The sequence below is a fragment of the Macrotis lagotis genome, chromosome 1, assembly GCF_037893015.1.
Source record: "Macrotis lagotis isolate mMagLag1 chromosome 1, bilby.v1.9.chrom.fasta, whole genome shotgun sequence".
Lineage (NCBI taxonomy): Eukaryota > Metazoa > Chordata > Mammalia > Peramelemorphia > Peramelidae > Macrotis > Macrotis lagotis.
Genome location: NC_133658.1, coordinates 33,082,529 through 33,104,525, shown reverse-complemented (window position 1 = coordinate 33,104,525; position 21,997 = coordinate 33,082,529). Strand labels below are relative to the sequence as shown.

The 21,997-nt window shown below is 40.5% G+C and overlaps 1 protein-coding gene across 1 annotated transcript in view; it reads left to right on the top strand.

Moving 5' to 3' along the window:
• Positions 1–21,997, top strand: part of TRABD2A (TraB domain containing 2A) — a 174,553-nt gene that overhangs the window by 110,185 nt on the left and 42,371 nt on the right. The window contains exon 4 of the mRNA XM_074196196.1: positions 8,119–8,679. Coding sequence (XP_074052297.1) covers positions 8,119–8,679 — 561 coding nt within the window. The remainder of the gene's footprint in view (positions 1–8,118; positions 8,680–21,997) is intronic.

Here is a 21,997-nt window from a genome sequence, read left to right as displayed (position 1 = left end):
AGAAATCTGGCATGATGCCTTTAGACTAGTTAGCCTCATTCCAGGGTGGAGTTGGAGGGTTTCAGCTCCAAATTTAAACAACGATCCTGAAGGGGCTTTTGGAGGAAAGGGCTGGAGGAGGCCTGGATGGACAGGGTAATGGTTAACCTGCCCTCCAGGTGACCTTTCTGCCTCTTGGCTAGAGCCTGTTAACCAGATCCCAGCTTAGGACCCTCTTTTGGTATTATTTCCCCCTAAACTGCCTGCTAGGTTTCCACATTCAGGCTTGTTTTTAATTTTATTCATAAGTTTTATTAGTAGATTGCAAAACAGGGAGGGGATTGAATTTTTCCTCAACTTCGAGGGGCTGAAAAAAAAGGGGGATTCAGTGGAAATGTTGGTTCAGTTTGTGGTCAACAAAATTCTTATCTTTGTGGTCTTGGGAGGACAGAGGGAGGGAGGGAGGAAAGGAAGATGGATGGAGGGCTGGGAGAAATCTGGGACCAAGAGTAGGGTGTTCTTCTTTCAGGAGGTAGACATGATAGTGAGACATTGAGAATGAAGCCAACCTAGGAATAATTTAAACCATTCCTGAACTGGGCCAAAGGTGGAGCAGATTTTTACAGAAGACACATGGGGATGGGCTGAGCTTTAGCATTTCCAGGAGATGCAGATGAGTTTGAGAAGCAGCTGAGGAGACCTGAGAGGGGGACTGGCAGCTAATTGTTAGGAAGATCATAGTTGAATCCTGCCTCCCTATAACCCTGGGAAAGTTACTGAACCTTTCAGCCTCAGGTTCCGCATCTGCAAAATGAGAATTAATAATAATAGGACCTACCAGAACGAGATAACTCGTGTAAAATGATTTGCAATCCTTAAAAGTGTTTTGGAAATGTGAACTGTTCTTATGATTAGGATCTGGAGCTTATCTTTTTTTGATGTTGTTTGTCCTTCCTCCTTAAAGAAGACCTTGCCATTAGGGAGGTGATGCCATGGCAAGCAAGTGAATTGGATTTGAGTGAGGGGGTGTTGTGTTAAGCCACCAGCCTCACTCTTTTCACTAGGTCCAGTGGCCAGATGTGAATCAGGATCCTTGGAGATGGCTCTCATTTGATAGATGAAGAAACAGTTTTAAGTGACTTGCCCAAGATCACACTCTAGTAAGTGTTAGAGGTCAGATTTGAACTCAGGTCTTCCTCTTCTTAACCTCCTTATTTTGCTGAGGGCACCACACTCTTCCCAGGTTCTCTTTATGGGGTGTCAACTTGATCCCTCCTTTCTCATTCTGTTATATCCAATTTGTTAATAAGGTCTGTTGCAGTATCTCTTGTATATCTCTGCCTCGCTCTGCTGTCACATTGATGGGAGGGCAATATCTATTAAAAAGATTTTCCCCAAGTTTTTATGAATCAGGGTAATGTCCAGGTGATTTGAGGAAATAGGTCTGTGATTCTATTTATTATCATTCTCTTTATTTATCTTCAAGATATTTTGAAGATATACATTAAGAATGGGAATTTGAGGGGCAGCTAGGTGGCACAGTGGATAGAGCACTGGCCCTGGAGTCAGGGGGACGTGAGTTCAAATCCGGCCTCAGACACTTAATGATTGCCTAGCTGTGTGGCCTTGGGCAAGTCACTTAACCCCATTGCCTTAAATAAAAATGAAAAGAAGAATGGGAATTTGCCAGGCTATGAAAAATAGACATTCTGTTGTATGACTAGTTTTTAAGGTATTCAGTAGGTGTAAAATTCTTATAGCTTGGAATAATAAATTATTAATCCATTTTCTTGTAGGGAGAAGGTAACTGATTTCTTCCTTTCTATTCTCTTGGAGAAATACAAAATTGATTTATTTTTGGTCTGGACTTCTTAAGAATCTTTGTGTAGTTTCTGTTGGCAATGACCTGATCCTAAATTATAGTCATAAAATCCTCTGTTTCCACAGATAAATCAACATGATTCAGTCATTTATTTGTCAACATATTGGTTTAGGCCATAATGACACTGCCCGTGGAGAATCTTTTGATTCCATTCTTGCATCTTAGTTCTTTCACAGAACATATCTGAAGGTAGACAACTTTGACAGTCCAGTGGTATGTTCCTGTTATCAATCTTTACTGTTGTTTTGTCAAGTGATGTCTGCTTATTCCAAAAGTATTTTTGCGGGTTTTCTACCCATTTGTCTTATACTCTAAGAATGTCTTTCAGTCATCTTTCTCTTTTGTGGTCAGGATATGCTAATCCTTCTGTAGTTGTCGTGGGATAATGGGTCCTATGTTTTGCTGATACTATGATGACCTTTACTTAGGACTCTTCAATTCTGTTATGATCCATTTTTTCAGTCCCTCAAGTGTACAGTAAGATTGATATTGCATATAGGGCGGCTAGTTGCATAGTGGTTAGAGCACTGGCCCCGGAGTCAGAAGTACCTGAGTTCAAATGCGGCCTCAGACACTTAATAATTACCTAGCTGTGTGGCCTTGGGCAAGCCACTTAACCCCATTTGCCTTGCAAAAGAACCCCTAAAAAAGATTGATATTGCACAACTGTTGATTGCTTTAAATGTATTCTTCTCATTTAACTTTGATTTCAGAAAACCATCTAGTCTCTTAATGAATTCAGGCAAAATCCTTTCCTTAATATCTTTATGCTTGTATACTTGGAGGAGATGAAAATTTTGTAGGTGTAATCTTCACTCAATGGGGCAGCTAGGTGGCATAATGGATAGAGCATTGGACTTAACTGGAGTGGACAAATTACTTAACCTCTGTTTGCCTCAGTTTTCTCACCTGGAAAATGGGGTTAATAATAGTGCCTTCCTTTTAGGAATGCTGTGAGACAAATGAGATAATAATTGTAAATTATTTGGCACCAGCTATCATCATAATTCCTTAGTTCAATATGACTTCCAAATTCAAGCTTAAAAAATTTATTCTCAGGGTGGCTAGGTAGAGCAGTGGATAGAGCACCGGCCCTGGAGTCAGGAGGGCCTGAGTTCAAATCTGACCTCAGACACTAAATAATTACCTATGCTTAACCCCATTTGCCTTGTAAAAACCTAAAAAAATTATTCTCCAACTTTCTTTGAAGTATGTTAAGAATTTTAATCTTATTGAATCCAATGACATTTTTCATGTCTCTGGAGAAAGAGCCCACAAGATGAAGAGCTGTTCAATTTGTTTTTTGTTTTTTTGGTGGAAAATGGTTGTCATCAATGGTTGTTAAGATTTTGATTTGGTTCTTTTAATTGGGAAGCCATATTTGGTTCTAATTAGGAGAGAAAAATGTATTTGAATGTAGACAGAGCTGCAATGGACTTAAATGGTTTCTCTGAAAGATGGCATGTTTTATAGACACATGTTCTGTCAGTAGCATGTTTTAAATAGAAAACAGTTTTCCATGTGGACATCATTATTAGTCTGTTTTTCTACCTTTGTGATGCATGAATGAGCCATGAGTGCAAAACTGAATCAAAAGCTTTGTTAATCAAAAAAGGCAGTGTTATTATATTTTTTTCAATGAAAGATTTTCTTTATTTTGAGTTTTACAAATTTACCCCATTCTTGCTTCCCTCCCCCACCCCCCACAGAAAGCAGTCTGCTAGTCTTTACATTGTTTCCATGGTATGCACTGACCTAAGTTGAATGTGATGAGAGAGAAATCATATCCTTAAGGAAGAAAAATAAAGTATAAGAGATAGCAAAATTATATAATAAGATGTTTTTCTTTCTAAATTGAAGGTAATAGTTTTTGGTTTTTGTTTAAACTCCACAACTCCCTCTCTGGCTACAGATGCTACTTTCCATCACAGATAGCCCAAAATTGTCGATTGTTGCACTGATGGAATGAGTAAGTCCATCAAGGATGATGATCACCCCCCCCCCCCATGTTGCTGTTAGGGTGCACAATGTTCTCCTGGTTCCGCTCATCCCACTCAGAACCAGTTCATGCAAATCCCTCCATGCTTCCCTGAATTCCCATCCCTCCTGGTTTGTTTGCTTGTTTGTTTCTGTTTGGTTAATATGACTTTATTTATACATTACTAAAATTTTCTTGTTTAAGAGTAAACATAATACCCCCTCCCCCACAAAAATCTAGACCCTCATGAGAAATAAAGTAAAAGAAAGAGAAAAAAATGTGTTTCAGTCTGTGTTCTGATACATCAGCTCTGTCTCAGGTGGGTCACATTCTTTATCATAAGTCCATCACAGAAGTTACTTCCATATTTTTCCACAGTTGCTTTTGCTGATTGTAATTCCCTCCATTCATTTCTCCCCACTACCCTCTATTATATATTTTTCTTTCCTTTCACTCTGTTTCTTCTTCTAAAATGTGCTGTAAGGTAGCTGAGTGGTGCAGTAGACATAGCACTGGCCCTGGGCCAAGAGGCCCCAAGCCCACAAAGCACCCCAGAGACCCAGCAACCACTTGGCCCCATGGTCCCAGACAGGCTACCCAATCCAAGCACCTTGCAAAAAAGGAAAAAGGAAAATGTGTTATTTCTGACTATTCTCTCCTATGATCCTCTCCTCTCCTCTATCACCCACGTCCCCCTTCCCCCGTCCCCTTCTCTCCTTTTTACTCTAGATGTCTATACCCTATTGAGTATGTATGCTGTTTCCTCTCTGAGCCATTTCTGATGAGAGTGAAGGTTCCCTCATTCCCCTTTGCCTTCCCCCTTCCATATCATTGCAAAAAATATCTTTTATATGAAATATCTTAGTTTATTCCACCTCTTCTTTCTCTTACTCCCAGTACATTTCCCTTTTAGCCATTGACTCCATTTTTACAACATATTATATCTTCAAATTCCTGTGCTTCATCTATAAAAGCTCCTTCTACCTGCTCTGTTAAATGAGAAGGTTCATATGAGTATTATCAGTATCATTTTTCTATGTAAAAATACACACAGTTCATCATCATTAAGTCCCTCATAATTTACTCTTCTCCTCCACTCTCTATGCTTCACCTGAGTCCTGTACTTGAAGGTCAAACTTTCTGTTCAGCTCTGGTCATTTCAACAGGAACATTTGAAATTCCCCTGTTTCATTGATAGTTAATCTTTTGCCCTGGAAGAGGATGTTCAGTTTTGCTGGGTAGTTGATTCTAAGTTGCATTCCAAGTTCTTTTGCCTTCTGGAATATTATATTCCAAGCCCCATGTGCCCTTAATGTAATTCCTGCTGAGTCCTGTGTAATTCTGACTGCAGCTCCATGATATTTGAATTGTGTCCTTCTGGCTGCTTGTCATATTTTCTCTTTGACTTGGGAGTTCTGGAACTTGGCTATAATATTTCTGGGGGGGGTGTTTTTTTTTTTTTTTGGATCTCTTTCCAGGGAAGATTGGTAGACTTTCTCAATTTCTATTTTGCTCTCTCCTTCTAGGATATCAGAGCAATTTTCCTGTAGGAATTCTTTTTTTTTTAGGTTTTTTGCAAGGCAAATGGGGTTAAGTGGCTTGCCCAAGGCCATGCAGCTAGGTAATTATTAAGTGTCTGAGACCAGATTTGAACCCAGGTACTCCTGACTCCAGGGCCGGTGCTTTATCCACTATGCCACCTAGCTGTCCCTATCCTGTAGGAATTCTTTAAAAATGAGGTCAAGGCTCTTTTCCTGATCATGACTTTCAGGTACCCCAATAATTTTTAAATTATCTTTCTTGAATCTGTTTTCCAGATCAGTTGTTTTTCCAATGAGATGTTTCACATTTTCTTCTAATTTTTCATTCTTTTGGTGTTGCAATATTGTGTCTTGATTTCTCATAAAATCATCAGCTTCTTTTAGCTCCACTCTATATCTGAGGAACTTGTTTTCCTCAGAGAGCTTTCTTATCTCCTTTTCCATCTGACCAATTCTGCTTTTTTAAAACATTCTTCTCTTCAATAACTTTTTTGAACTGTTTTATCCATTTGACCTAAGCTGATTTTTAACTTGTTATTTTCTTCAGAATTTTTTTTTGGATCTCCTTAACTAAACTGCTGACTTCTTTTTCATGTTTTTCCTGTGTCTCTCTTGTTTCTTTTTCCAAATTTTTCTTCTATCTCCCTTACTTGATTTTCAAAATCTTTTTTGAGCTCTGTCATAGCCTGATCCCAATTTCTGTTTTTCTTGGAGTCTTTCGATGCAGGAGCTTGTGCTTCCTCATCTTTAGATTGAGTGTTTTGATCCTTCTTGGGATCACAGGCAAAGTATTTAACAATGGTCAGGTTCCTTTTTTTTTTTTTTGCTTACTCATTTCCCCAGTCTGTGCCTGGTTTTGGGGTGCTTCCTGAGCTTTTGAGTTTTATTGGTACACCCCTACAAGGTTATCAGTGTGTGAGGCTCTGACTGCTCTCCTGGTCTGCCACAAGCGCAGCCCTCTGCCACGGGGCTGGGGGTTGGGGGAGGTCCCTGTTCTATGTGGGTCCTAGACTACTATCAGGATCTCAATGTGGTCAGAGCACAGGGACAGAGGACAGACCTCGGAAGTCTCCTTCCTTTCCTTTACCTTCAGTGGGCTGAGCACTCAGGGCACAGCTGCCTAGAGGCTCTTGCTTGCCAGCTCTGCGGGGCCTGTTTCCCTTTCCTGAATCTGCAGGGCTGGCTGAGCTAAGTGCCAGGGCCATGCTGAGTGCTGCGACTGAGCTCAGGGCCTGGGCTTCGTGCTCATTCTGGCAGAAGTCTACCTGCTTATCTTCCAAGTTTTGCTTGGTTCTCCCTAGGGTGCAGGTCAGGAAACTGCTTCTACTGCCAGGAACCATGACTCCCAGGCACCCTGGGGCTGTTCCTGGGAGTCTGAAGTTTCTTTACTATGGCAGGGGCCGCCCCCTCTAACCCTGTAGAACAGAGTTTTTCCACTATTTTCTAGGTTACCCTGGGCTGCAGAATTGTCTCACTGGATCTTTCTGTGGGTTCTGTTTAAAAAATTTAGTTAGAGTCATAATTTGAAGATTTTTAAAATATTTTGGAGAGAGCACTTAGGAGAGGCTCTTCTCCTGCTGCCATCTTGACTCTGCCTCCCAGTGTTATTGCACTTTGAGACAAGGTATTCAATAATTTTGAATCACCAATAAGTTGTTTTTTGACACACTCTCTTTGCTCTTTAACCAATTTATTACTTTCAATAAGTTCTTATGTTTGTGTGTGTGTGTGTGAATGCTTTGAATAAAGGCATACAAATGACATATTAGGAGGTTTGCTGTTGTTTTTATCGTTGGCCAATAGATGTGATTCTTTTTGTGAAGGATGATGGTGACAGGCCTATGTCTACAAGAAAACTATTCAAGTGTCTTGCTAGTAATTTATACATCCCTTAGGAACATGTGAACAATTAAATGCGGACAAGGAGAAGAATTGAAACTGAGCCTTTTTCTGTCTTTTCCTCCTACTACCACCCCAGTGGCTTTGATCAAAGCTTTATGTGGCAGAATGTGGAAAGAACATCTGAGAAAAGTTCCGCTCGTTCAGAGGATGACACTGTTCTGCTTTTTCTATTGCCCCAGTCTGTTAATAGTTGATTGATAAATTGGTAAATAGTTCATTGTTGAGGCAGGATTGTTAAGTGGATGAGATGCAGGACTGAGTCAAGAAAGACCAGGGTTCAAAGTCTTCCTTAGATACTTCTTAACCTTGGATAGGATAGCCTGGTGACTCAGTGGATAGAGCACTGGACTTCGAATCAGGAAGACTCATGTTCTTGAGTTCAAATTGACTTTAGCTTTAGCTTGTGTGACCCTAGGCAAACTGCTTGACTCTCTTTGCCTTGGTTCTTTGTGTTTAAAAATGAGCCAGAGGAGAAAATGGCAAACCACTCCAGTATCTTTCCCCCCAAAAACACAAATGGAGTCACGTGGATATGGACAAGGCTGAAAAATAACTGATAACCCAAAAACCTTGAACCTTTCTCAGTTTGCTCATCAGTAAATGGGTTCATAATAGTCTATTCCCTATACTACTGGATTTGATGAGATGATGTATGTAGAGCACTTTGAAAACCTTAAAGTGCTAGACTATATCAGGTATGATTATCAATGGTATAACATTTGTGTCTACTTTAGACTTCTCATTTATTTTTTGTTTAAATGTACTTTTCTCTGAAGGGTTAATTCTCCCCATGGTTGGTACTGCATATTGATTTTCCTGTTTCCCTTGCCTTTTAGCAAAATGAGTTGAACTCTTTCTTATGGACTATAAAGAGAGACCCCCCATCCTACTTTTTTGGTACAATCCATGTGCCCTACACACGGGTCTGGGATTTCATTCCTGAAAACTCCAAGGCGGCCTTCCAGCAGAGTAGCATTGTGTACTTTGAGCTGGATCTCACAGACCCTTACACCATCTCTGCCCTCACCAGCTGCCAGATGTTGCCACAGGGCGAGAACCTCCAGGATGTCCTTCCCCAAGACATCTACTGCCGGCTCAAGCGACACCTGGACTATGTGAAGCTGATGATGCCCTCATGGATGACTCCGGATCAGAGAGGGAAGGGCCTCTATGCTGATTACCTTTTCAATGCCATCGCTGGGAATTGGGAGAGGAAGAGACCTGTGTGGGTGATGCTGATGGTGAATTCTCTGACTGAAGTGGACATCAAATCCCGAGGGGTGCCAGTGTTAGATCTGTACCTTGCCCAGGAGGCCGAGCGCCTCAGGAAACGCACTGGGGCAGTAGAGAAAGTCGAAGAACAGTGTCATCCTCTAAATGGACTGAACTTTTCTCAGGTAAGAATCATTTTGGTGTGAAATCATATTTGGCATTGACTGTAGATTTAATATTGAGTTAAAATACAGTTGGGTCCCAATTGGTACAAAGAATGAATCTCTGAAGGGACCACATGTATTTGAATTCTCACTTCTTGTGGTTAGAATTATATAAAACATTGTCATTGGTTCCAGACCAACATACAGTGTTCTATAATAATTGGAAATATATGTGTAGATATGCATATTTATTTATACATATATGTGTATGGATATATATGCATATATACAAATAGGGACAAGTATGGGACCTATTCTTTCATTAGTATAGAGCTCTCAGGTGAGGAGATTCCCTCCACCAATGCGAGTTGGAGTCTTCTTTGCAACTTATGGTCATAGAACACAGAGAGGTTAAGTGATTTGTCCAGGGATGCATAACCAGACTATACCAGTAGCACTATATGAACTTAGATCTTTGTGTCTTTGAGGCCACCTCACTATGCACCACAACTTCTTGTGTTGTGTATGCATTAAAGGCAAATCTAGTACCAATGCCATCCTTCCTGAATGGTATAATTCAAATTATGCCAGTAGTTCATTTTTATCTAGAGCTCTCACTGGGATGGGTTAACAGGGCTTTGCCCCAGGCTACAGACATGATCAGGATCATGTTTCCTTACTATCAATCACATCTATTTTCCTCAGGTTTCCAGGGAATCTCCACCCCTGGCTACCTACTCCATTGTCTCTTTGTCACAAATTCCCTACCTTGGGCTGCCTTTGTGTGGAGTGAGGGTTAGGATTCTCTGGTGATAGGCTTCCCTTGGCAAGACCTTATCCATGGAGCATTCTGATTTCTTTCCAACCCTCCTACCATCCCTCCCCACCATCTCCGTCTCTTCTCCCAATGGAACCATCCTTTGCACTATGGTGGGGTTCCTGTGTCCTTCCAACTGATTTTGCCCCAAGTATAGTTAGGCTGGTTATGGCTCTGGGTTTATGATGCTTTGCCCCCCAAATATAATGACATCCTCTGCAGTGTAATAGTTCAGAGATTTCCTTTTCTTGACCTACCTACAGGCTAGGGTTTTCAGGCAATAGGAATAAGATCCTGTGATTTCATTGTTATAAAGAAATTCCAGGCGAGGATACTTCCTCCACTATTTCAGACTGGTACCCTGTCTGCAGTGTGTAGCCTTTAGGGAGCTGCCTACAATAGGAGAGGTTGGGACTTTCCCAGCATCACACAATCAGTGGAAGGCAGTAGCAGCACCTAAAGCCAGGTCTTCCAGACTTCAAGGCTTGCTCTTTGTTTCATTTTTTTTGAGGCAGTTGGGGTTAAGTGACTTGTGTTGGGTCACATAGCTAACAAGTGTCTGAGGTCATATTTGAACTCAGGCCCTTGATTCCAAGGCCAGTGCTCTATCCCAGCTATCCTTTTTTTTTAAATTTGAAAATAAACCAAAAAACTGGGAAATAGTTTTATAAATGCCTTTGTTTTTCAACCATTATGTATTAAGAAATCATTGTTTCTCACCCATGCTGCCATCTTTCTGTTTGATGCTCCTATTTACTAAGGGTCTGCTTTAGTAGGAGAGAGAAAATTTAGACTGAGGAAGTGCAACTGGCTGATATGAGTTGTGACTGGGATGAAATAACCATTATCTTGTTCCTTTTTTTTTTTTAAGAAAAAATCTGATCCTTTTTTCAGACTCATCCCTTCTTCCCCGAGCTTTCCTCCTGGGATATCAAGTCACTTAGGTCAACCTCATTACATGCTTCCCTATCTTTGGGACTTGAACTTCATTAACAGATGCCATATATTGGTTGGAGGTAGCATAGAATACCTCTGAGGACACACTCCTTCACCTGTGGCCCGGTTGATCTCATTCTCTCCCTGGCTACTCCATTCTCCACTTTAAGTTTTCGTGACATCCATTTCTTCATCCAACACACACCCAATAAATGGGTTTTTCTACCTAGGTTCTGTCTAGGGTCCTCTTCTTTTTTCCTTCTTTATTTTCTTATTTGGTGATTTCATTAGCTCCCACAAATTCTCTTTTTATCTCTAGGCAGATGATTCTTAGATTTACATCTCTAGCCCTAGAGTGAGCTGAGCTTCACTCTTGCATTACCAACTACCTTTGAGGCATCTTGAACTAGATAGCAGCAGCAACAATTAGAATTTGTATGTTTGTAAAGCACTGTACATGCACATTATTTAATCCTCACAGCAACCCTGAGAGGTATCATTAACATCACCTACAGATGGAGAAACTGAGACTGAGAGGTTAAGTGACTTGACCAAATCTCCACAATTAGTATCTGAGGCAAGATTTGAATTTAGACCTTTCTGGTTCAAGTTAAACATTCTTACTCACTTTATCACCTAGCTACATCTTTTCAGGATATCCTCTAAGCATCTTAAACTCAACATTTCCAAAACAGAACTCATTGTCTTTTTGTCCTAGAAATCCAACTTTCATCTTATTATCGATGGAATGACCATCCTCTAGGGACTCAGGTCCACAAGCTAGGGTCATCGTCCACTCAGCCACCCCGTCCATTCCATCCCATCCATTTCCAGAGCTTTTCTTCCAACGTCTCTCTCATAAATGACCTTCTTTCACTTGTGATGTTATAACGGCAGTACAGGGCCTCATCACCTCTTGTCTGATGGTGTGCTCCCCCTGCCTCACTTCGATCTGTCCTTGACTTGGCTGCCCACGTCTGACCATGCTCTGTTTCCTACTGTTGAACTCCTGTGGCTCCCTATTGTCATCAGGATCTCAGACAAAGTCCTTCTTTGGTCTTGCAAAGACTGTCACAGTCTGGTTGCTTCCTGTCTTTCTGGTTTGCTTTATGACCCACTTCTTCTCCCTTATCCTTGACCCTCCATCTCCCATCTCTGTGCCTTTCCTCTGGCATTTCTCCATACCTACAACACTTTCCTTCTCCTCTATGTTTTCATATCTTCTTTCAAGTCTCAACTCAACCACTGCCCTAAGGAAGTTACTATCCAAAAGACAAAGCCCTAGAACTAATATATTTATGGCAGCCCTGGTTGCCATAGTAAACAACTGGAACCAAAGTAGATACCCATCAGCTGGGGGAATGGCTAAACACATTGTAGTTCATGAATGTGATGGACCATTACGATGCTGGAAGATATGGCCCCCAGGATGGAAGTGAAGTCAGCACAGATGGGAAGACAAGAGCACAAGGATTGCCACAATGTAAATCCAAAGAAGCACAGCTTTGGAACAATAAAAAAATGAAGGGTACAGATTATTAAAAAAAAAAACACGGTTGGCCCTAAAGAAGACATAAGAAAAGATACTTTCTCCCCACTGCTTTGTAGAGGTTGGGACCCATGAAACATTGCCTTATGGTGTCAGATTTTTTTGGTCTTTTGGGAAAGTATTTTTAAAGCTTTTTTAACTTCTTTATTTTCTTTTTAAAAAATTCTCTGTTTTGAAGGATGACCGTCCATGACAGGAATGGGAGGGTTACAGGGGGAATCTAGGTGATATTAAGACAAAAATGCCAATAGATGTCCAAGGAAAAAACAACTCAAATCCCACCCAGCTTAACAGAGGCCCTCCTCCAATTCTTTCTCATATTCTGTGGTGTCAGAGAAGCAACAGTGCTTCACATCTGGCCTCCCTCGCTATCACCAGATGACAGCCATGCATCTTTCTCATGTGTTCTTGAGGATGACTTTCATCCTCCCTTTGGGGGGTAGGTCATCAGCTTGCGCCCACTTCCTTTACTCACTTAGGATCAATCAGTTTTTCAGCACAGTAGAACAGCTCTACCCCTCCTTAGCCAACTGACCCAGGAGCAACAGATGGCACTTATTTCTTATGGCAAGGGAGGTTTTACTCTGGTGGTCTTTTCTCATTAAGTTGAGTTTTTGTATGAATAGAAAAACAATTCCAACAACTTGCCTTTACCCTAACTCAGAGAGTTTCCACCACCTTTTCTCAATCAATATGCAAAGTTTCCCTGTGGATTAAACAGAGTACTTTTTCATTGGTAAAACGAGATTTTTTTATTTTACTTTAATGTGAAACAAATTTGACTGATTTTTCCTTCCCTGAGAAGGGCTTGGGTACTCTCTTTCTCTTTCTTTGTTCCTTTTCAGGTATTTTCTTTTAATGTTTGTTTGGTGGACTTGTTTTATACCATTTTCATTTTCTGATTAAACTTCTTGCAGAGGCTTGTAATTAAAAAGAAGTAAAGTTAAACAGTGGTTTGACCAACAGTACATACCACATTCCACACTATGGTCCCCTCATCTTGCCAGTAGGAGAGAAGCATGTTTCATTGTAAGTCACCTGAAGTTGGGTACAAGATAATAAGCTGAATTCTGGTGCCTTTTTATGTTATGTTCAGACATTGTGGTCCCTTTGTATGTTGTTCTTGAGTTATTCTATCTTCCCTCTGAATCAGTTTATAGGAGAGGCAGAATAGTATAGTAGGAAGCATGTTGGCTTGGTAGTAAAAGGATCTGGCCTCAAGTCTGAAGTTGGCCATCTACTATTTGTGTGACCTGGGCAACCAGGTGGTATAGTGGATGGTGTCAGGAAGACTCATCTTCCTGAGTTTACATCTGACCTCAGATACTTCCTTGCTATGTAACCCTTCACAAGTTGCCTCATTTTCCTAATCTGTAAAATGAACTGGAAAAGGAAATGGCAAATGCTTCAGAATCTCTGCCAAGAAAATCCCAAATGGAATCACAAGAACATGACTGAAGTGACCAAACAACAACAATTTTTATGACCTCAAGCACATTTTAACTCTTAGAACCTTTCAGTTTCTTAATTTATACAATGCAGTATAGGACTAGATGACTTCCAAGATCCCTTCTATCTATATACCTTCAATTCTACCTCTCTGTATGGTTCTCTGTGCTTCTTGTGATGTTATTCAGTTTCGTTACACTCTCAGCCTCAGTCTTGTTGCCATCCTTTTTTAAATTAATTTTTAGTAAAGATATTATTTGAGTTTTGCAGTTTCCCCCCAATCTTACTCCCCCCCCAGAATGCAATCTGTCAGTCTTTACTTTGTTTCCATGTTGTACCTTGATCCAAATTAGGTGCGATGCCATCTTTTTTTTTTTAAATAAATTTTTTATTTATTTGTTTTCCCAACAACATGCAATGGTAGTTTTCACCATATTTTTCTTGGAAAGATTTTGAATTTTACATTTTTCTCCCTTCTTTCCTTCCTTTCTCCCCCTGACAGAAAGCAAACTACTATATGCTCTGTGTGAATAACCATGCTCAACATAAATGCATATTAATCATGGTGTGAAAGAAGAATCAAATCCACACAGAAGAAAAAAATTAGAAAGAAAAATGACATAATACATAAAATAACTTTGGTCTGCATTTAAACTCTACAATTCCTTCTCTGGATATGGATAGTATTTTCCATCACAAGTATTGTCTTTGAGTTTTGTACTGCTAAAATGAACAAGTCCATCATGGTTGACCATCACCCCATGTTTTGGTAGTTTTATAATGTTCTTCTGGTTCTGTTCATTTCATTCAGCAACTGTTCATGTAAGTTTTTCTATACTTTTCTGAAGTCCCATCCCTTCATAATTTCTATCACCATGAAAAGAGCTGCTGTGAATATTTTTCTATATGGTTTTTTTTTACCTTTTTTGTGATCTCTTCGGGCTACAGACCCAGTAGTGGTATTGCTGGATCAAAGGGTATGCACATTTTTATTATTCTTTGGGCATAGTTCCAAATTGCCTTCCAGAAAGGTTGGATGACTTCACAGCTCCATCAATAATGCATTAGTGTCCCAGATTTCCCACATCCCTTCCAACATTGATCCTTGTCCTTTTTAATCATATTTATTGATCTGAGAGTGTGAGGTTGTAGCTATTTTTTTTAGCCAAAGGAATACTTGCGTTTCCTACCCCACCGTTCTAACTCCAATAATGATAATCAAATCAAAACTAATGTTCCACTGTGTCTTGAATCACCATTCTCTCTTTCTCCTCTAAAACATTTCTCCTTGGCCTTCCTTTATTAGTCATTCATTCCCAGGGTTTACTTTCACCTCCTGAATAAAAAAATAACAAAATTAATAATTATAGCTAGCATATACAATACTTTGATATTTGCCAAGCACTTTATAGATAGGAACTGAATAATAATATGCATTGCTAAATAATCATGAAGTCAGGCCCATAGGAACAAGCATATTATTGAAATGGGCCTGGCAAAGAGGTATTAGGGCACTATTGCACGTGTTTACTGAAGAGGCCCTGACCCTGACCTGGAGGAGGGACTAGACAGCTATGAACTTGAGATTTTTATATACAAAGAAATAGATGTAATTTCAGAGGGAAGATGGTGCCGATCATTTCAAGCTCGAGGACAAAGATAGTTTCATTTTGGCTTGGCATCCCAGATGCCTGTCACACTTTTAGGTGTTTACTGGTTGATTGTAAGGAATCACAATGGACTAGAGATAGAGATGGAATCTGGATGTGCCTGTGAGAAAATCCATAAAAAGATGAGGCTGAAAATGAAATCCCCATCCGGGGCTCTGGTGGAGCCCTCCCTTCTGTCTTCACAACCATCCTGTAGGCCGCTGAAATGTCAGACTGAAGACTCTCCCCAATCTATCTGCTGCAAGGCCTGAACTAGGGTGACTTGGGAACTCCCAGGTTGGACCAGGGCCCCAATTCTTAGTGCCCCAGGAGCTGGAGATGCCCTTAGGTCAGCTGGTATAGGAGAGCTCTGTAGCCATAGGGACCCCTGTGGTCTCTGGAGGTGCCAAGGTGACCCTGTACCTTTCTGGGATGCCCACTCTTGGTCTGATGAAGGTGACGCTTTACTCTGGGGTTCAGAGTCAGAGTCCTTGTCATTTGGAACCCATCACCCTCTAGGCTGGACTCCTAGGACTCAGGATTCTTACCACTAGGTGCCGGTCCTCAGCAAAGCAGACTGGTTGGTGATGATCTCAAGGCTGAGAGAAATCTTCCTGTCCCGGAGTTTACAGTAGTTGGCTGTACAGCAAAGTTTCATTTGTTTTGGATCATTTTTGCCAATAGATGGCACTCACATTTTAGAGCTTTTTCTATGTAGCTTGTGATGCTGTCTAAAGCAGGGGGTTCTAATTTTTTATGTCATAGAGTCCTCTGGCAGCCTACTGAAGCTTATGAACCCCTTCTCACAACAGGACTTTTTCAGTGCATAAAATGAGATACAGAGAATTACAAGGGAATACAATTCTACTGAAATGCATTTATCAAAGGATATATATATATATGTATATAATAAAAATAAAATGTATATAAAAATGAAATGCATTTATCAAAGGATATATATGTATATGTATATGTATATGTATATGTATATGTATATGTATATATATATATATATATATATATATATATATATATATGTACTTTATTTTATTTTATTTTCCCACAGGTTACATGCCAAAAGAAGTTTTAACATTCACTTCAAAAACCTCGAGTTCCAAATTCTCTCCCTTCCTCCCACCCGACTCCTCCCTACTGAGAAAGTGAAAGCAAGTTCCTTGATATGTTTGTCTTTCATTTTCTTTTCTTTTCTTTCTTTTCTTTTCTTTTCTTTTCTTTCCTTTCCTTTTCTTTTCTTTTCTTTTCTTTTCTTTTCTTTTCTTTTCTTTTCTTTTCTTTTCTTTTCTTTTCTTTTCTTTTCTTTTCTTTTCTTTTCTCGTCTCTTCTCTTCTCTCTCTTCTCTTCTCTTCCTTTTTTTTCTTTTGTTTTTTGTCGGGCAATGGGGTTAAGTGACTTGCCCAAGGTCACACAGATAAATAAGTATTAAGTATCTGGGTCTGGTGCTCTATCTACTGCAGTACCTAGCTATCCCTGTTCTTCATTTTTGAAGAAGACTGCAACACGAGGCAGGTGATGCCATGCCAAGCACATGAATTGGATGTGAGTGAGAGGGATATAAGTCACCAGGCTCACTTTCTCCTCCAAAGCCACCTGGGTCCAGTGGCCAGATACAAATCAGGATGACTGGAGATAGCCTTGAATGCAAAGCAAGCAGGGTTGAGTGACTTGTCCAAGGTCTCAAAGCTAGTTAGTATCAAGTGTTTGAGGTCATATTTGAACTCAGGTCCTGACACCAGGGCCAGTGCTCTATGCATTGCACCACCTAGGTTCAAATCTGGGAAGTCACAACACCATTGCCTCCCTAAAACCCTCCCCCCAAAAACTGATATAGATTAAAAATGTGTAGTATGGAAAACATCACCACAATCTTCATGGTGTAAAAGTAAACCCCCTTCTCCCCCAAAAAAAGAGAGAAAGAAAAATAAAGTAAAAAAAAGGTATCCTTCAATCTGCATTCAGACACCATCAGCTCTGTCTTTGGGATGGATAGGGTTCTTTATCATAAATCCTTCAGAGTTCTCTTGGATCACAGCATGGCTGAGAAATGGTAGATGACTCACAGCTGATCTTCCTGCCATTTTGCTGCTACTTTGTATACAGTGCATTTCCCATTGTATTTGTCAGAGAGCAAAAGGACACACACACACACACATACATGCACATACACATGCACATGCACATGCACATATAAATATTTAAAGTTTATGGGCTCAAGCCTAAAATTGTGTTCTAAAGTATGGTGGAAGGTGCCACATTGGGTATCCCTTGTTCCCACCCCCCACTGCCCCTTTTCTGGGTTTTAAAAAACTTTAACTTTTTCTGCAACCTGATAGTCTTATTCTCTGTCATAGTCCTTGAAATTGGGAAAGTGGAAAGGCATGATTTTAAAAGGTGGAACCTAAAAGCTGACCTCATGACTTCATTGGAGTCTTTGATAAAAAAAAATATGAATGGAAAGGGCCCAAGGTGGAATTTGGACCCTGGTCTGCTAGAGAGAAGAGGGTATTTCTTGAGCCTTGTCTTTTGGGGGTTGGAGAAGGTGTTCTGTATTGCTTTGGGACAGGAGTTTAGGATTATAGATTTAGAGGGGAAGGGACATCCATCTCAGCCTTGCCCTTCTCCTCATTTTAGAGATGAGGAAGGGGCAAAGTCTATATTTGAACTCAGGACCTCTGAATCCAAAGAAGATAATTGCCTTTCTTCCCTGATTAAAGACTGAGCCAGATTTGTTAGACCAATTTTGCTTTTTGCCTTGTGGGACCCTTGTCAACTTGACCTTTATGTTAGGTTTTAAGGTTTGCAAAAGAGAGGCAGCCTGGCTCGTGAGGAAATCCCTGGGATCCATTCCGTTTTTCTCTTGTACTGGTATAACCCCGAGCAATTCACTTAATTCTCCAGTGCTCCAGTGCTCCAGGCAACTTAGGGTTCTGAGGCAAAGAGCAGGTGTCAGACAGAAGAGGGATTTCTCTCATCTGAAGTTTTTTATATCGTGAAATCACAGATCCCATTAAAATTCACTTAAAATGCTTTATGCACCTTATGACGTTTGAGCCTTAGTTATCTTTTACTTGGTAGATAGTATACTCAACTATGTAGAAAGAGAGGTCCGGGTAGAGGGTAGTATTTCCCTTGGACCTTTTCCTTCTCCCCAAGGAAATGTTTCTCTTAGGGAAGCGTAGGCATGTCCGTGGACTTACTGTCGGTATTATCCCCAATTTACAATGGAAGCAACTGAGGTTTAGAGAATTTATGTGACTTAATAGTCACATAACTGGTGTTAGAGGTGGAATACCAGCCCCAGTTTGCCCCTATTTTAAACCTAGCACTTTCCCCCCACAACAGAGTATCTTTTTTTTGCAAGGCAATGGGGTTAAGTGACTTGCCCAAGGCCACACAGCTAGGCAATTATTAAGTGTCTGAGGCTGAATTTGAACTCAGGTCCTCCTGACTCCAGGGTAGGTGTTCTGTCCACTGCACCACCCAGCTGCCCCCTAGGTAACTCTCATTCACGATACAGTGAATGTGTGGACAGTCAGCATCTTTCCAAGTCTTCCCTGCTTCCTAACCTCATCACCCCACAGAAGTCCATTAAGCATTTCTGCTACCCAGGCTCCAGGAGGTGCTTAAATGTTTTTTGGCTGACCAACGTCAGAAGCACTGATGTTGAATGTTGTTGACTTGTTGACTTGTTTTAAGATGGGGTTGTATCCAACCACAGGTTGGGCTGCCACTGACTACAAGAAACAATCTGAGAAGGGTGAGAGGATGGCCAAAGAAAAGTAGCCATGATTGACACTGGGTCATCACGGGGTTCATGACAGCTGCCCCGGCTCCCAGCCAAGATTTCCCAATCTCCTCTAGGTCATTTTAGGTGCCATAGAATGGATGCCAGTAATCTCTATTTTTATAGCACTTCTTGCCTCTCTGTCCATTTCCCCAAACTACCAAGATACTCTGGTGCTCTGAGAATATATGGGCTGAAATACTTGTTTTTTTGGAATATTTTTTGGAATTGGCACATTGGTCACATTTTCAATAAAAGGGAAAGGAAAACTGCTCTTTGAAGGCCCCAGGTGGCATGTTTGATGGTTTTGGCTGTGACCTCTGGCTGTCTGGGTTAGTTTTAGCAAATCTATACAATGACTTGAGCATCCTTTAGTGGAAAGGATGTAGAACCAAGGCTATTTCTTTTACTGAGTTTCCATGTGACACCTGAGCAATTCTCTGAATCTTATTTTCTGTCATTAGAGCAGGAACTAACTTTTTTCCCTGTGTGTCCTGAACCTCTTTGTTTATTTGGGGAAGCCTATGGACCCAGTCTTACTAAAAACATGCTTATAAGCCCTCTATTTCATTTATAATAACTCATTTTTGTAAATGACACTTCACAATCGAATCTAAAGCAAGAAACAAGTTTGAGAATGATATTTGTGTATCTTTTTTTTTGTTTTTTGCAAGGCAAATGGGGTTAAGTGGCTTGCCCAAGGCCACACAGCTAGGTAATTATTAAGTGTCTGAGAACGGATTTGAACCCAGCTACTCCTGACTCCAGGGCTGGTGCTCTATCCACTACACCACCTAGCTGCCCAGATATTTGTGTATCTTTCAAAAATTATTCTGTGAATAAACTTATCCTGAGAATAAGATTATTGTCTAACAAAAAGCTGGAAGTTCACAAGAGTTTTATTTCTTCTTTTATTCAATTAAAATAATTTTTTTTCATTACTCTTTGGAGGAAAAGAGAAAATCAAAACTCTTGAATCAAGCAAAATAAATCCCAACATTGATCAAGTCCAAAAGAAATGTCTCATTTTGCCATTTGAATTCATTGCCTTGTGATTGGCCATTGGGTTGATCAGAATTCTTAATTCTTTCAAAGTTGTTTGAGCTTACAGAGTTATTGTCATCTACTTTTTCCTCCTGCTTTTGCTCATTTCTCTCTTTGCCAGCTCATAGAACTCTTCTCAGGTTTCTCTGAAGCCATCCCCTTCATCATTTGTTTCAACATAATAGTACTCCTTTATATATTTATGCACCATAATTGGTTGATCACCAATGGAACTGGACCCTTGAGTGACTATTACTAGTCCTTCAGTATCAAACAAGATCATTCCAACTAACCAAATGACTTGGGATGGGAATTGAGCAAATATGTTTATTAAAGTGAATGGTATGCTGTGCAAAGAAGAGATCCTTCTCATTTACCTTTACCAGAATTCATCCTAGGGCCTGATTTATAGGAAATAGGACTGTTAGAGATGGTTTGGTTGACGTGGGAGTCTCTTGGCTTTAAACAGGTTTCAGTTCCTCCCTCAGGATTACTGTGGCGACAACTCCTCATCAGTAGGGTGAGACTAATTTGTGTCATGATGGTTGAAATCCAGCTTATGTTCCCTTTTAGTGACTACTTCACAGTTGAGAAGCTGGAAAATTCCCAGGGGAGGACAACCATGATCAATCCATGCCATATGGGGATTGGTTGAAGGGCTGGTTATGGCCCTAATAAAGAAGAGAAGACTGGAGGGATGACAGGAAAGCTCTCTTCCAAGTATTTGAAGGACTATCATGTAAAGAAAGAGTTCCATTTGACCTGTTTTGGCCCTGAAACGGGAGCAATGAGTGATAGTTGTAAGGAGACCAGTATAAGCTTAATGTTAGGAAAAAACTCCCTGATAGATGTGAGTGTGTAAAAGTGGAATGGGCTTTTTGGCAATTAAAAAGGGACATAATTTCTGGACAATTTAATCATTTTATCAGTAATGCCAGCATTTTAGTAAAAGACCATTTGGTTCTCTCTCCTAGTCCACACTCAAGTTCAGGGCTTCTAAGTCTTTTTGGAAGAGGAGTGTTCAAAACATGGTGATCAACTCTGATTGGTTCACAATTACCAAGAGAATGAAGTTTACATTGAAGGACTGGACCTGAACTTTGATTATGTCTTAAGTTCCTCCCAGCCTTGGGCAATCTAGTCAGTCTCTTCAAAGAATTTGTGCCCCACAATGGCTGGTGGTGGTGTCCAATGTGTGGTGTCCAAACACATTATCCACCATATCCTCCAAGAGACTGACCCTTTAAAATTAGAAAAAGTGGGGAACTCTGGATCTCCCCAAGTCATTCATTAACAATCATTTCTCTCAGGCTGCCTTGAGCCATCATGGTTTGCCCTGTCTTGGAGGGCACTGACAAGTCCACTCCTTTGGTCAGTAACCATTTTAAAGCTCCTACTATGTGCCAGACATCATATTAAGAGTTGGGGATATAGAGAAGGCAACTAACAGTCTTTGAAGAGCTCACAATCAAATGTGGTGGATGGCATACAAACAAGCTATATCCACATATCAACAGAAAATCATCAACATAGGGAAGTGGAAATCCTCATCTGGAATTAAGATAGCTTGGGAAAGACTTTTTCTCTAGAAGGCGGGATTTTATCTTGCACCTTAAAGGAAGCCAGGGAGTGGTCAGGAGGTAGAGATGAATGGAGAAAGTATGCCAGATAGGGAGGACAAAGTCCACTGGATGGTTTAGTGGATAGCGCACTGGCCCTGGAGTCCAGAGGATCTGAGTTCAGATCTGATCTCAGACACTTGATACGCACTAGCTATGTGACCATGGGCAAGTCATTTAATCTCTGGCTAAATTTACCTCACAAAATAGACAACAACAACAAAACAGAGAGGGGAGGGCACCCCGAGAAAATGCACGGGCTATATTGTTTGTGTAATAATAAGAAAACTGAATTGAAGAGGATACGGGGGGAGTGTAGAATGCAAGGAGACTAGAAAGCCATGGGGAAGATGGTTATGAGAGGATTTAGACTCTACAGGATTTTGTATTGAATCCTCGAGGTGATAGGAAACCCTTGGGGTTTATTGAGAATGTGGTTAGATCTGTGCTTTGGGACTGAGTGAAGAATGAACT